This window comes from Melozone crissalis, unplaced genomic scaffold (genome assembly GCF_028551555.1).
Source record: "Melozone crissalis strain CALT ecotype California unplaced genomic scaffold, PUWL_Pcris_2 ptg000019l_1, whole genome shotgun sequence".
Taxonomy (NCBI): Eukaryota; Metazoa; Chordata; class Aves; order Passeriformes; family Passerellidae; genus Melozone; species Melozone crissalis.
Genome location: NW_026535797.1, coordinates 24,881,601 through 24,898,676, shown reverse-complemented (window position 1 = coordinate 24,898,676; position 17,076 = coordinate 24,881,601). Strand labels below are relative to the sequence as shown.

General features: G+C 42.0%; 1 protein-coding gene across 3 annotated transcripts in view; it reads left to right on the top strand.

Moving 5' to 3' along the window:
• RASGEF1A (RasGEF domain family member 1A) overlaps positions 1-17,076 on the top strand; it is a 145,497-nt gene that overhangs the window by 109,886 nt on the left and 18,535 nt on the right. For 2 of the 3 annotated variants that reach the window (XM_054276841.1, XM_054276843.1), the window contains one exon: positions 13,181-13,360. In XM_054276841.1, coding sequence (XP_054132816.1) covers positions 13,181-13,360 — 180 coding nt within the window. Of the gene's footprint in view, positions 1-10,722; positions 10,803-13,180; positions 13,361-17,076 lie in introns of those variants that run through there. The other variant, XM_054276842.1, reaches the window with a different exon arrangement.

Sequence of the window (17,076 nt, the reverse complement as noted above, 5' to 3'; positions counted from 1 at the left end):
TCCTCACTCTTTACAGCACACACATGCATGCACCACAAGAACAATGCTAACTTCTGAATTGATGCTCTTTGATATGTGAACATACGAGACAATTGGAGACATTCCAATTATCTCCAGTTCAAAGTTAGGCCAAAATTAGAAGCAGTTATGAATAATGGATTAGGTTTCAGTAGAAATGGCAATGCTGCACAGAATAAAGATGAGAGTTTAGCTTAGCTGTGAATATGTGAACCAGGTGAGCCACACTGCTTCCTTAAACAGACACCTTGGAATTGCACATCCTCAGAAGTTCAATTAACAAAACACATGTCAAAGCAGGGGTTTGTGACAGATTATAAACTGCTTTCAGATGCAATTCTGATGTTTTCAGGATAAAGTTAGAAGCCAAAGTTCCTTATGAAATGGGGAGGTTTTTTGGAGGGCTCTTTTAAAGAAATAACCATGCCAAAATCTTGTCGTTTACCATAGCACCCTAGGAGTCACCATCCAGGCAAAACATGTATCTTGATCAGCCAACATGGAGATAAGCACAGCTCAGATCAAAGGGTGCCTAAGCAGGCTATTTCCATTCATTGGGAAATTTTCCTGACAATCTAGCATTTTAACTAAAGAATAATAATCTTCCAAGTAGTAATGCTTCTATAGCTGGATAAGTTATTTTTGCTTGGATGTCTATGCTACATTGGAGAAAAAGATATGGGGTGAGCATTCCATCGTTGCATTATATTTCTGTAATTCTACTTTATTTTGTGGATTCTGTGAATATTGGAGCTCAGTTGATCATCATGATAGTGCAGATTGTAGGAATGGGGAGATATATGTGGCTACTTCTTTGGCTTTGCACTCTCATCAGAGACCTGTTTTCCTTGACTTACTTTCCTGTCTCCAGAGTAAGTGTGGGCAGTGCCAAGTCAGGCAGTGGTTGGCACTCAGGCTCAGTGCCTTGTTATTCACAGTTTTGACAAGGGTAGCAGACAGCAGGCCAGAGATGATCTTTTATGGTTTGTGCCCTGGTTTCTGTATGGTTATTTACAGAAGGCCTTGTTGAAATTCTGTGTTAATCCTGCCTTCCTTCACCAACCTCAGTTAAAGCCTGCCAGTATTTTGCAAACTATAAAAATGAAGTGATTACATAAAACAGTAATGTTCTCTAGATTTTTAGCAGCAGTAAAAAGCTTTAGCAACAATGAAAAAAAAATTTTATTCAATAGACTCACTGAGAACTGCAAAACATAAAGCAGCCATTTCACCAAATTCATAGAACATCCATTAAAAAAGTTAATTAACAGCTAATATGAATTATTATGTATCATGCAATGCTAAGGCCATTCAAGACTTTCATTTACTTTAGAAAACAACTATCAATAAAAAGCATATTCAATGCTTTTCATCTTTTGCTTTAAAATTACAATTCTGTTTCTAGAAGCAACTGCTCCACTTGAACAAACCCTTCTTTACTTCAATAGATGTAGGTGTGAGTGGGAGTATGTGTTTAACTTAATCTACCAAGGACATGCAGCAAAACTGTGCTCAACTTGCAACACAGGTGTTTAAAATGCCAACACTTGAGTGCCTCTCCAGCCTCAAATTTCTCCAGCATCACTGAATTTTTATCCCAGAGAAACAGCAGATCCAATAAGGAACACGGTAGAAGCTACAATGTGATACACCCCCTTTCCTTGACTGCACAAAGTATAATATGACAAGAAATTCCTCAGTCTTCTTATCAAGGAGATTTGATGCAGGCTGGTGGGTAATCATGGGAGAATTTTGTATATAATGTTTTATATTATGGTCCTAATTATTCTTAGAACAAGATGAAATGATAGAATATAGTATCAGGAAGAAAATGGTTGTGATATGTAAATCTATAAAGCATTTATGCTGTAAATGGACAAGAGAGCATTTTAGATCTCCCTAATTGAAATTGGGCTAGATTTTTTTAAAGAATTTGCAAAGATAACTGTTTAAATAACTTACTGCATTTGCAATACTTCATGTGAAACAAGCTGCATTTTTTACTTTGATATTATTAGGTCTGAACCAGCTGCCAGTGGGATGCCTTGGAAGTTTAGGATTTCTAGCTTGTCTTTGCCATGCATATATTCTGTGGGAGCCACAAGTGAGAAAATAGGAAATTATAAAATACTCATAGGGAACTAGTCTCCTGCACAAGAAAAACAATGTGCTTTTCAGTGAACATTCCCAAATTAACAATCAGTGCTGCAACACTGCTAAGTCATTATGCTTAAGCAGCTTCATTTGGGGGAAAGGCACTTGGAAGCTTTTTTCATGTATACAGATTTTAAAGAAGTGTAAGAGTACTACCTGGCCAAAATTCTCATATCATTAAGAAAGTTAAAGGCATTATGAATAGAATGGCCAGGAAATCTGCCAAGACATGGAAAGCTTTTACTTTTAAACCACCAGCTCAAATACCACTCAAACAGTAGGTAGCTATCCGTTCAGGATACACAGAAGCACCAGGGAGGGACAGGATGGCAGAGAAATGAAATAAAATTTTTAAATTGTTTTCATTCTTGCTATCCAAAAAAATTGAAATATTAGTTACATATTTTAGTTTTTATGCAATGTGTGTGTATATGAGCTTTACATAACACTTTACAGTTTGTATGTAGAGTGCTGTCTGTTTGTTTCAAGACTTTACAGAGAGAAAACCAAATAACAGAGCTGATTATATTTTCCTGGGCAAGGGGAGACCACACTTCTGAACATCACTTAGAGCTTTATTACAATTACTGCAGCCCTGCCTTAGTGGCAGCTCTTCATTCCATAAATCCAGCATATATCTCTACAGCTTCTCTCCTCAGCTATATCAACAACCTGCATCTGTTTCTACCTTGTCTAGCTCTGGAAAAAAAAAATGTGGTTAGAAAAGTAGGAAATGCAGAGAAAATAGCATTAAGCACTACAGCGCTTTCCAATTCCTACAGAGATCACAGACTTCTGAGATCCAGTCTAAAAAAATGTTTTACTAACATGACCATGGATTCTAGGGAGCTTTGGTATCCCTGCACAAATGAAAATAAAAAGTCAAAATCAACAACCAAAAAAAAACCAAAAATAAAACCAAAAAAAACCCCTCCCCCCCCCAAAAAAACACCAAAACCAGAGAAATCCACCCACAGCCAATCTTACCACAAGTCTCTAAACCTGACCTGAGCCAGGCTGTGCCCACGGTGAGCACAGCTTTGCTGTGAGAGAACAGAGCCTAATGGGGAACACAAGTGAGCAGCAGAAGGAACAAGCTTCCCCAGGGGAAACAGGATCCGTTTTAAGTTTCCCACATGCTCGTGCCTAGGGAATCCCCTTTGAAGTTGCTGCCTGACATGACATCTGTTTGATGCCACAGCAGCAGCTGTGGGGTTGAAATCCAGACTCATCAAAACATGCGTGGCTCTTGAATCCACTGTGCTTGTTTTGCACCATCTGAGTCTTCCTCTGGTAAGGAAGGGAGGAGAATATCAATTGTAAAATTTAAGTAAAATAATAAAAATACCTCCCGAAATGATTTTTAATTCTGGCACAACCAACTTGAAAAAGGCAGAGAAAAGGGTGAAAAATCCAATAGTATCCTCCTGACAAAAAATATAAGTGCTCCCCCTGCTCCTAAAAAATATATATAACTAGAAATTATTGAAACTTGTTATCCTATGACTTAGTCAACTTTCAGGTGCGTGCCAGCCCTAAATGACAAAGCAAACAGGTTCAATGAGCACGTTGTTTTTTCATCATCAGCTATTTGAATTGTGGCTTGACTGGCACAGACCACAGGGAAAATAAAAGCTCCAGGAAGACAGTAAATCTTTTCTTTGTAGTACATTTACATTTATGTCCTAGAAAGATACTTTCATAGAGGTTTGGGCCAAAGTAGCTCAGTCATGTGAATTTTTTGACTGATTCATGTCAAGATGCTTTAGCAAAACAGAAGATTAAGTAATTGATCACTTAATATCACTAGTACACAGATAATTGATTTTTTTTTTTTTTTTACTTTCAACATTTATGTATCTACAGCAGGGAGTTTGTTCACCTGCAGAACAGTCCTCAGCCTAACCCAGTGCAGATTTGGGCACATAGGGCCATACTACTTTAGAGCTTCAGGTTCAATAGTTTATGTTTGAATAGCCTGAGACTGTGTCCTAGGATATGCAAAAAAGGATAAACATACATATATATGGAACAATAACCTCTGTTCTGGAGTACTCAGCACCAATTGAATACAGAGTTTGTGATGTAATAGCGTCAGTCCTTCCTAAACTATGCTAAAAATCACTGTAGGTGAGAGAAAAGTTCTTATAGATAAAACTAATTAAGCTCGGGAGCTCATCCATTTGTTCACTAGCTCTTGTTAGCCATCAGAATGCTTCCTTAAAAATTAATTTTGAATACTTAATTTGATGGCAGCCTTTTGCTAAAATTATACCATATTTAACTATTTTTGCAATACTTCTCCATATATTTTCCTCAAGGTATTGCCAAGACTACCACACCTTGATTCTATTCCAAATAAAGACATTAGAATTCAACCAACAGCAATTAAGAGCCCTGGAAAATGAGTAGACTTCAGAGTACTGTAAAACTCCCCCCAAAACTGCTGATGAACTTCTTGGCAGTGTCAGCAAAAGGAGCCCAAGCAATAGATGTTCATGGGAACTGAATTACTTGCAGTAATTCAGGTAAGACAAGACACATCACATGTTTAATAGAAATGCTTTTAAACTAATACAGCTGCAGGGGAGTTACTGCAAATGAGCTCATCAGCCCAGAACTTCTCTCCATCAGCTCAAAAATGAAATCTGTAGAACCAAAGAGAATGAAAATTGGGGGAGAAAAAATGGATCCCATAACTGATTGTAATGAATCTTCCAAAATACCTGTGGGAATGCTAACAGTGCCACTGTCATAGTTTCTGCTAAAGCAAACAGAAGGTTGACTAATCAAACTGGCAATTTTGATCTGTTAATTGTGATGCCCTGAAGCTTATAACACTAAAAATAAACTCATTTTTTGTTGAGCTAGTTAAAAAGAAATAGCAACCCACGTGCATTCACAAAAATACCATATCAAGAAGATTGACATCAGCAGACATGCAGATTTTTCTTCCCCTGGGCATCAAATTGCTGATGTATGTACATGCTTCCTCCTTGGCATAATTCATTTTCCCTTTCTGCTCAGTGGCAGGGTCCTGGAATTGCTGGTGTCACAGCAAGCATGAATATGCAAGTAAAGGGCACACTAGCTAGGATAAGTCCAGAGCTCCTTCATCTTGAACCCAGCCTTGAGCCCAATTTAAAATAGAATATCAGTTGTTTTTAAATAGTCTACTTAAAAAAGCCTGAGATAAAATTAATATAAAGAGTGCCTATTACATTAACATGCTTCTGTGATTCCTTGCTGGAGTCAAAATCAGACTGAATCACAAACATTAAAAGCAGTTAAATAGGGGGATTTGTGCCTTTTCTGCCCTTTCTTAGAAAAAGTGAGAAGGCTCCATCAGCTCCTGAAAACACACAAATTGCCATTTATGTATAAAAAGTTCCCGCAGTTCTAGCTCCATTAAGCAGAGCAGGCCTAGCCTACATCTTTCTCTGACATCTTTTCCTTTAGTTCACTCTGACTAAATCTCCTCTGCCTTTATATGATCTGAGGTTCTCAGACTTCTGTAACGGATCTCTTGTTACATCCTTGATGCAAAGCAGAAGTATCAACCCTTTATATTTGTATTTTATTTAATCAAAACTGATTGATCCAGTTGTTTCCTAACTGAATGTTCCTTAAATCATAATCAGCAGGCAAGATAATTCCTAAAAACTACGGATTTGTATGACTAGACTATCTATGAAAACCAGGAATCCAACAGACTAGTGGAATTCCTTTGGCAGCAGTGCCAAAATAGCCATTAAAATCTCAGTAGTTTAATTAACAGCCACACACCAGTAACACAGGCAACTCATGTCAGGTTATGTTAAATCTGTTATTTTGGCAGAGGCACTAAAATGCCTGGGGATTAACACCATGTCCTCTCTAAATCCTGGGGAAGACCTTTCCTTTCAGTCCAAGGGGGAGCTACAGGACCCAGCATCAGGGAAAAATCTGCTTCACCCTGCCCAGCAGAGAGTTATTCTCAGTGGTGTCACAGAGCTGCCCTTATGCCAGTGAAAATACAGTTTGCTCCACAGATACAGAACAGAATTTTCACCACCAGTTTCCCCTTTCAGACAGAACTAAAAACAGACATAGCAACAAACATCTTAAGTTGCTCCTATATTCTCATCTTGGTTTGCTCTTAAAGTTGCTGGGCACCTAAGGGGTAGAGCTGGTCAGGACCCCTTCAGCAAAACGTTTTCAAAACAGAAAATGCCATTTTCAAAACTACAATAGTCATTGGCTCAGACAAAACTATTATGTCGGAAGATTCCTCATGCCCCAGGTCAGAGAGAGGGAGACAAAGGCATAGTCAGTAATAATCAAAGACTGCTGGCTAGCATGCTCAACCTTGCTTCAAGCTTATAAAGCTTTGCTCAGTTCAGAACCACAATTTGAAACTCTTTCCTCCCACTCCCATCTGTTGCCAAGTTATTAATGTGCCATCAAGTTATTCTGCAGCATGAATCTCTGAAATTTAGAAGTCTTCAAATTCATCTAAAAGTGGTTTGAGAACAGCTTTTAAATCTGAAAATTTGTGTGCAACGAGGAAACCTTGAACACTTGTGCAGCCCTATGAACAAGACCAGAACCCAAATGCTCCTTGAACAAAGCCACCTGAGGCTTTGAATCTCTTAACTTCATTCTACTCCTTTAGTCTTTTATGAAGTCTTACAAATGATCCCTACTAACATGAGCCCGTGTAAAAACCCTATCTAAGGCCACTGTTGTGGAGTTTAATGGCATTTCCTGGACAAATTCCTAACTCAAGTCCAGATAAAAGGGCTCAGCCTACAGCCAGGGCCATAAATCCATAAAACCCATGAATGTAACACCCATTTTTAATTGAGCATTCTTTTTTGAATTCCAAATGACAGTATTAGGCTGTATATGACTTAAAGCCTTCTGCAGTGGCAAGAAGCAGAACACTGCGCTGTAACCTGCAAAGGTGGTGTGCATGCAGCAGGATTCCTGCACTGCTCTGTGGGCACAGTGCACCAGTGGAACATGTGCAGGATGTAACATCACACTGTCACCCTCTATACCCTGGCCACTTGCAAGAGCTCTGGAGAGCTCTGGGGAACAGCTCAGACATCCCCTCCAAGTTAGAAACAAGGCTGGGCATAAACCCAGCAGTGCTTCAAAGACCTAAGCCATGTGCTGTATTCATCCTACTGTGTGCATAAAAAAGGGTGGGAATGGACAGATGAAAACTCGACCCTGTGCTGGTATTTAATCAACACTATGAAAAATGCCATACACAATTAGGTTCATTTTCAATGCCAATTCCTGTGGCTTTGTCCCTCTTTGTTTCCTTCAATGCAGATGCTGGGGCTTTAAAGCATGTTGACATACTCTGTTAAACGAAACCAAATGTTCATTATTAACAGACTTATGTGGAAGGTGACCAAGGGAGGGACTCGAGTAGCTTGACAATGAAAGCTCCAAGGACAGCAGGAGAGTCCCTTTATAATTGACATTATAGCCTCAGATCTGCTTTAATGACATTTGTAATGACTGACTTAAGTACAATTACATTTAAAATATACATGCAGGCACATTTGAACAAATTGTTTCCAAAATATTGTTACCTAAGATGAGTAGAAAAAATTCAGATTTCTTCTTCCCCGACTCTCTTTATAATCTTCACTCTCAAATTGATCTCTCCTTCATTTTCACCCATTTTTTCTTTGCTAAAATTCCTTGTTTTTACCAAGCTATTGACCAGCAATTTTCCACTGGAGATGAGATGTACCTGTATTGGGAAACTGTATCCCAACACAATAAGGCAAAAGCTTACTGCCCAAATATAAAAACATACAAAGTAAGTGCAACAGCATGAAAATACCTTATCAGCATCTCACAGATGAATACTGAGGGCACAGTGGGATTAAAAAAATTTGTCAGTCAAGTGTCCAGAGCACAAGCAGGAACAGAACCCAAACACTGCAAGTGTCAATCCAGGTCGTTAATCACAGGTAATGGAAGGTGTTAGGGTGATGCTGGCCAGAGGGAGAGAGGCTGAAGCAACCCTGAAGGTTGAGGCAGGCACGGCGTGGCTGCTGCTGACTCACTCTGCAGCAAGATGCTGCTCTGACCAGCCCAAGTGAACCACAGCAGTGTCACCTCAAAAGCAAGCCACAGAACCAGAACAGGCTCTGCTGCTGATTAAACTGCTCTGGGGAACACCCACCAGCAACATGAGGCAATGCCTGATGGAAGCACCTTCAAAATGCAAGCAATTTGCTGAGGAACAGACCTTACATAACTACAAAAACAATTAGACCTCAGAGAGTTTCTGTATCAACAGATTTCAACACTCAGAATATAGATAGCTAAAGGTCATCATCCACACTTTACAGAAGGGAAATGAAATGAAATGATAACATGATTCATCTGCTACATGCTGTACAAGGCCTTCAGCTCCTCTGATTTGTAAAAACTACCTTTCCAACAAGACTGCACAACACAGTGTCCCCAAAACCAAGCATCATGTATCCTAGGAAAAGATATTTTACTAAGCTTTTATCCTAGCACACCCCCCAACATTTGTATAAGCATACAAATGTGTATGTTTATACGTGTATGGTTAAATGTACATATTTCTTGTTTATGTGTGTATAATGCATACATGCATATGCTTCTTTACATACACATAGAAAAAGTCTAAACAGACTCTGCTGGTCTACTGAATGGAGAAATATGGAACAAAACCACAGAATAGATACACGTCTCAGAGAAGAGAGAGCATGCCTAGCTAGCATAGTTTTCCTTACTTTTATCTTAATTCCTACATTTCTTAGTTCCACTGACAAGACAGATCTAATTTCTGATGTCACTAAAACCAACAAAATCCCAAACAAACAAAAAGATCACGGGTTGTTTTGACAACAGATTGAATCTGTGACTAGAGCTCAATTAACTAGGTATGTTTTGCTAAGATTAATGGACATTTTCTTCTAAAAGTCTCAGCAAATGTTTGAGTAAGGTTGGAAAACAGATTAGCACAGAAACAGAATGAAATCCGATACCTATTTTTCATGCATACTTATTTGCAGGCTTGCTGGTGTTGCTCCTAGCCATAAATACTAGATGAGGTATTGAAAGATATTCATAGCATTCAGAAAGAAATACTATCATGTTGTACAGTGATAGCCTACAAGTTCTTACCTTCTGCTTTTGGTAACTTTTTATAAAGAGCTTCAAGATGTTTGAACAAGACTTAACAAAACTTGTCTCTCACCCTGCTGTGGGTTACCTTTACATTTCCCTGACCATTACACAGTGGCAATGCAGACACCACTCCCTGGATTCCAGCCCAGGGCCAAGGCAGGCAGGGGCTGTAACTGAGCAGAGCCTCAGCACAAACAGGCATCAGGTCTGCTACAGCACCTGCACACTTCACAGGTTGTGGAGTACAGCGAAGAGCCAGGATTGAGCAAAGCAGACTTGGCAGAGGGGGGGGAAACGTGACTTTTCTAGTAGTTGTTTAAAAGAAAAACTAATTTTAAATAAGGAAAATAATCTCTATAGCAGAACTGTTAGAATTTGGAAGCCAAAATGAATTTAGTAAGCAATAAGTAAAGATGAGTAGCTGCATATCCTTCTAAAATTAACGTGTGTTTGGGACGGATGACAGTGCTTGTCCTCAAATCGTGAGCAATCATGAATCTGTTCCTTACACTCCTGAGTACGTGCATGTGCCCAAATTAATTTGCCGTGCCCACCTACCTAGAGTGGCGTACCTACCTCCAAAAAGGCTTTTCCTACATTAATCACCATGGAAACTAGAGAAGCCTTCTGCTACATATTCAGCATATTTGATTTATTCCAATCGAATAAATAATTTGAATAACAAAAATAAATCTGAATAATGACTGGAGACAATGTAGCAACCACTAAACCATCCCAATTCAAGTAAAATGAAGAACAGGACAAGAAGGGGAAAAGGTTGTGTGGGAAAAGGCTGAAAAGATGGCAGCCCTCAGCTGCTCCTGGGTACAGGTGAGGGACTCTGTGGGGCAGATTGATGCACCTCGGAGCCTTTCCAAGGGAGATCAGGCTCTAGACAGGACCGGTGCCCGTGTGTGACACAACAGGGGCAGGTCCCGCGCCAGCCCTGCGGCTCGGGACAAGCCCAGGGCTATCAAACTGGCTCAGGCAGCTAGAAGAGAATCAACTCCGACAGAGAGGGGAATAAAATCAGTTATCAGCGGGCAGGGCTGGGCGGCCGCGCTCCCGAGCAGCGCGTCGGGCACACGCGGGGGCAGCGCGGGGAGCCGGGCCGGCTGGCGGCTGGAGAACGCGTATTTGGGGGAGAAACACACAGAAAAGGGAAAAACCAAACCAACCAAAAAGCAAAAGCGTGGGGAGAGGGAGCCAGCCCTGCCACCCCAAAGCACGCGGAAAGATGGAGCGTTCCCAGCAGAGAGGTGCCCGGCCGCCCCCGCCCTCCCCGCGCGGCGCCGTTTGAACGGGCCCCGCCGCCGCTCAGCCAACGGGGCCCCGCGGCCGCCCTGACGTCAGGCGGGCGGGCGGGAGCGGCGGCGGGCGGTCGGGGCTGTCAGAGCCCACAGCCCGGGCCCGGTGCCCGCCCGCCCGCCCGCCGGGAGCGCCGCGCCAGGAAGATGAGGGTAAGCGCCGCTGCCCCAGCCGGGGCCGGCCCGGCCGCCACCTGCGGGGCACGGAGCGCCGGGGGCCGCCGGGCGGGAACCCCCGGGAGCGCGGAGGGCACGGGTGGGCTTGGCGCGGAGCTGCTCCTGCGGCGGAGCCAGCGCCCCGCCGGGTCCCGCCAGCCAGCGGCGGGGAGAGGGCACGGCCGGCGGCGGGGAGAGGGCACGGCCGGCGGCAGGTGCTGCGGGGCTCTGCCGCAGCGATCCCGCCCCAGGAGCGGGGCTGGGGGCGCGGGCAGCGCGGAGAGCGCCCCAGGATCGCGGGGTGGCGGCGGCAGAGCGCACCCGCTGTGCCCGGCTCTGCCCTGGCCGTGCCCCGCTGTGCCCGCCGCCCTCCCGCGGGAACAGCCCCGGGAGCGCGGTGGCACCGCGGGATGCGGCACCAGGACAGCCAGGGAGGCGGGGAAGGGAGCGGTTCAGGCTGCGCTCCAGAGGGGTCTTTAAAAACCGAACTGATGCAACAACGAGCGCCTTTCAAGGAGTTAAAAGGCTTGATGGCAAAAGCGGGGTTCGTTTCCCGCTAAAGCATCGTTTCGGTGAGGATTTGTTTGGTGGTTAGGTTCGCTTAAAAGCCCTGTGCAACTTCAAGTTCTTGGCCAGAAGTGCTCATCACAGCCAGACCATCCTGAGCAGCAGCTTGGGGCTGTATTGCTATGGACCTTAAAAGGGAAAAAAGCAAATTACTGGCGAGTTACATAGTACAGATAGCGAAGCCGTTAGCTTCAGCCGTTTGTCGGTGTTATGTACTGCAAAGCTCAGGCCTAACAGATAAATCTGTAAAATACTGAGTAACCTCAATGCGCTTTTGTGCAGAACTGTCATTTTTCATTTCTTTTGATATGACATGAGATCCTGCCTTTTCTATTTTATTGGACTCTGTGTCCTGAACTTCTGAAACTGAGCTCCATTCCTCCTTGTGGTCTCCCTGGTTGCTATTAAACAGCTACTATATTTATCTTACAGGGAATTACACTTCCCTTATGTCTCTTATCACATATGTACGCAATGGTCTTTTGGTAAAAGCCACAAAACTGTTCTACTTATCAGCGTCACACAAGTAAATCTGTCACTTTGATAAACAAGTTCTGTTAATATTGGTATTTTTTTCCTCACAGTGCACCTAGCATTTATCAGTGCCTAAGAGGAGAAAAATGTTCTGTATTCCAGTTGTAAACATGAATGATTGACTTTGGAGAGTTTGAGAGGAAAAATATGCCTTGCATTAAAAAATTGCTCAGGAGAAGACTTAAGTGCAGGAGATGAGCGCAGTTAGAAACAGCTGTCAGGTTAAAGGTGCCGATAATGGCCTAATCCTTTTCATCTACATAAGTGCTTTTCATCTATGTCAGTATCTTGTCTCTTTCTGAGACAGTGAGACAGCAGCTCAAGAGTTAATGCTGCCTTCTTTGCACTTGATCTCCTAAACAGTCTTGACTATTTCAGCAGCCAGGGGGAACTGTTTTGATGCTGAATAGCGTTTCCAACCTTTACATACAGCAGCAGGATGTTTTGTTTAGCCTTCTGCATAGATTTAAGCTGTAGCCAATTCAAAACAAACAAGGAACCCCCTGGAGTTTACTCCAAAGCTGCCGTACAGTGATACAATTGTGGTCAAGGGAAGGGAGGTGCAAACCCCAAACCTTGGTGTGGTTTTTCTGTTGCGACAACAGGTTTGTATCCTAAGCAAAGATCTCCAAAGAGACTGTTGAAATTAGGCTTGTATATGACAGTATATGTCACGGTTCCACCCAGTTCCTGGTTTCATGTACATGTTTTAAAAAAACGGCAATTTTGATCAGACAGGATATCCCCTGCTGTTTCCAGAGATATCTACATGCAGAAGATGCCCTTGTGCTGAGACCTGGATTGCATCTAGCTACAGAAGTGGTGAAGGATTTATCATCACAAGTGAAGTGTTTTGGCCAAAGATCTGACTTCAAAATCAGTAAAAATGGGAACATTAAAGCTTAGTATTTGTTTGTTTGCTCAGTAAGGCACCACTTGAGTATCTTGGAAATTCAGAAAGCATTCTGTATTTTCATCTCTGTCTAGTTTTATGCATAAGGAACTAGGGGAAAACTGGGGAGAAGGAAGAAATGAAGTGCAGTGAGGAAAATTCTTATAACTCATGCATCTACAGCTTTAGAGACATAATTTAAAGTGCATTTCAAACACCAAAGCCAGCTTGCAGACTGCTTGGATTCAGAACTCAGCTTGAATGCTGAGGCTGCCTTCAGTCAAATCTGTAATTGTGTTTAATGTATGCCTCTGTAAAACCCACACATAAGACATCCTGCAAGAAAGCTTAACCCTCTCTCTCTTTCTCTGCCCTTCTGCAGGAAACTATGCCCCAGACGCCAATATTTTCCAGCATGCTTGGTTCCAGTTGTAGTGGGCAAGTGCAGCCAGACATGGGAGAGAGATGTGTGGACCCTGTTTACCAGGATGGGAACCTTGTTTCTGGATCACTGGAGGCCTTGATAGAGCGCCTGGTGCCCACCATGGACTATTATCCAGATGTAAGTAGCCACCAAAAGGGGATTTTTTTACTCCCATGCTTTACTACTCCCATACTGCATTAGTATCTGAATTGTTGCTCTCTCATAAAATTCTACCTCTGTCTGATTCAAGATTGAGATGTAGGCTAAAGATGCATTTATTTTACTGGCAATATTCCTTAGTTAAAGACGTTGCTCAATAGGGATATTCTGTTTCTAAATGAGAGCGCTTGTTAAACGATAAAGCCATCTTGAACTCAAATGGGTGCCTTAAGAACCAATTAAAAGCAGCATTAGCCACAGAATTTTCATAGTTCTAAGCTGCTTTAGCTCTAATGCAGCCAAGATTAACTGCTAACCAGGTCCTACCTAGGGAAGCAGACCTGAAAACAGCTCTAGTATTTTTCCCTTTAATTTTCTATGCATATCCTAGTTAGGCCATCAGAAAAAAAAATCACAACCTAAAATAGATTTTAATTAAAATACTCTCTTTCTAAAGACATTTTAATGGGACAGTGCTGTAATAATGTATGTTCTCAAGCCTGAAAATGATTTTGCAACTGGCTGAACATCCTCAGTGCAGTCCTCAAAGTGAATCTTACCTATATGTAACTCTAGGGTGTGCAGTAAGAATTTGAACCTAGGATATTAAGATACCACTTTATCACTTAAAATTACTCTTTGTGCCCATTAATGAAAGATACTATTGGAACAAGTGGCCAAAGATCAGAGGGTCTATATAACTTCTATTCTATGTGAGCTCTGAAAAAGCAGCAGCTATTACAGAAGTATCCCAGCACTTTGAAAAACCAACAAGGGAGCAGGAAACTGCAGTCACTATTAAGTTGTATGCCAAACTTAATGTTTATTGCAGTGGGCCATGCTATATCTTGTATGGTTCTCAATCTAATTTGTGTAGAATGTTTTATTGTGGTCTCATTTAAATCACAATAAGGTCCCTCCAAGGTCCCACAAATAACACCACACATCCTCACAATCATCATCATCCACAAAAAGGGACTCTCCATGCCAGAGTTCAGTGGGAATGTGCAGAATTGCCATCAATCATCAGTATAGGATTAAAAAAGCAAAACAAGCATGGTTTACTATTCCAGTTCAAAAGTAATCCTAAACCTTGTATTTAAATATGGCTAACATACAATTGTGCTGCCAGTACCAAATCCTTTCTAAGACTCAGAGGGATAACCATTGTAAGACATTAAATCTCCATTCCACACCCCCAAATACATATTGTAGAGCAGATGCACAGAAGAAACCAGTGGGTAGAGCTGGTGTGCTGTTACAGTGGAATGAATAGCTTTAGGATAATCCAAGGAGCCTGTTCCTTCTCTTTCCTCTGATACAAGTAGCAAGGAACAAGATTCATGTATTTCAGAAGTGTAGCAAAGTTTTTTAAGTAGCTGCTAATGCACATCTCTCATTGTACCTTGCAACATGAAATCTATTTATAACACAGCCATTCTGAAAATGGTTCCAGGAAGTGAGTAAAGGGTCTACAGCTTACTTTGTAATGCTGCTAGTTTCCGTGGTGCTTTCCCTTCACGTCCCATGCAAGAGTGCATCACGAAGCAAGCAGCCATGGGCCCCACCCTGCAGGCTCACAGCTGAGCATCCAACAGAAGCACCCAGGGGTAACTCCAGGGAAAGAGAGATGGACAACAGCATCCGACCAAATTCATCTCCTCCATAGCACAACACATACCTTTAGGTAAACCAGATCACCCAGTTTAGGTGAAAGGATTATTTATAAAATGAGTGGACAAATAAGCTCTGAACAACATAAAGAAGAAGCTGTATATGAGTTATCTTCAAATTCAAGTTTTCTATTTCCCTTCAGTTACATGTTTATGCTTCATTTCATGCTCATTTGTGGTTTTAGGGGAGTTGCCACAGAGGGTTGGTGGTGGCCATTTAAGCTGATATCCTGTCAGAAGAGCAGCCAGTCCTCTAAGTTCAAGAGAGAAGTATCAAAACCTCTTAGGCTTAACTCTCTGGCTGCTCATCCAAAGAAAGGCAGCAAAGTGTCACCCAGAGAAGCCAGTGGCAGTATTACAGCAGGGGTTACCTTCTTTCAGAGTGACACAGTGCTAAGTTGCAGCACTCATCCAAGTTTTCTGATGACTGCATTTGAGCCCAGACTACATTGCTGCCTGTGTGCACGCTGATCACAGGAACCTTCTGGGCAGGGAACAAGGGAGTGGGGACAGAGCAAACACACTGTGTCTTCTGTGCTGGTTACAGAGGCAGAACAAAAATGTGTTTGCCATGTTGGCAGAGCACGAGACAGGCAAGGGAGGACAGGAAAGATAAGTGCCTGCATTAGTGTGCTGCTCTTCTGAGTCTTGTTTGTGTGCGGGGACTTGCTCTGCACACAGGGAAATGTATGCTCATGAGACAGAGGAGTTCAGGAGGTTAGGAATGGAATGTACCAGTCTGCAACCCTTGTGCCCAAGCAAGAAAATATTTGAAGAAAATATTTCACAAACACAGAGTTCCAGAATGAGCAGTGAGTGCACACAGAGAAATTTTATTTTTTTTCCCCGCCTCGAGAAGTCATCAGTGCATTCTTGGGTCAGAGAGTAACAATTCCTTCTTTAGTCTTGTGCACTCACACACTCCTTTTTTTTAATATAATTCAGCTCATCTCTTAGCAACAACTTTAGGCACTAAAGGAATCTGGCTTCTTATTCTCTTGCAAAGCACAAGCCCCTTTTGTGTCTACTTACATTCTCCCAACTGCAGAAAGGATTTTTTTTTTTGCCTCCCCTCCCAAATACCTGTCCCTTTTAGGATAAATGGAGCTTAACTTTCACTCTTATAGCTTATGGGAGCATTTTTTTATCATTCTGTATCAAACTAGCTAGCTTCAGAGCTAAATTTCCTTCTCCAAACCATCCTCTCCATGGCTAGAGGACTGCCTGAGAAGCTGTAGGTTTTTGCACTGTCATAATATTTAGCCTCTGTACATATGACATTACATATGTACATACATTACGTATGAAATACTAATTAGTATGAAATCTTTACTATCCAAAACAACTGTGTTTTAGCCCCTGAGACCTAGCACTAACCTGAAATGCATGGCTTAGTTCACTCTGAAATTTCTTTATTGGATAAGAAGTGGCTACTAGCAGAGAGACAAGGAAATTGGGGGGGATCCAGTATGCTGTCATTTTTAATTTGGTAGTCCTTGTCTGTGTCAGTAATGAAAGTATCAAAACTCTTCAATTTGATACCAGTATGATGTAAACCAGCATATCTTGATTGACCACAATAGAACAATTTTGTTTTCCAAAGTAATGAACATAGTTCCAGTTAAATTACTTTTAAAAATGGAATGAAAATAGAGCAGGTGGGTTGCAGAAGGAATGATAACTTGTTTCTAAAACCTAAAAGCTTGATGTTGTCTGAAAAAGCATTGCATGGGTCCAGTACAGTAATTACTGATTACAGAGACACATTAGCAAGCCTAAAGTGGAAAATGCACACTGTCATGGCCTGTGTCTTCCTGTTTCTGACCAGTTCAAAACTTTTATGAACATCCTATAAAACATTATCAAAGGAACCAAATAAAAGCACAGGTCATGTGCACACACTTTTCTTGCTGTGTGACAGCAGGAAAATGAAGCTGTGAGTGGCCCTTTCTCAGAGTCCCTCTGGATAAACTCTGTGCCACATCACACACGCTTCCACCAAGGAGACCAACTCTAGAATTA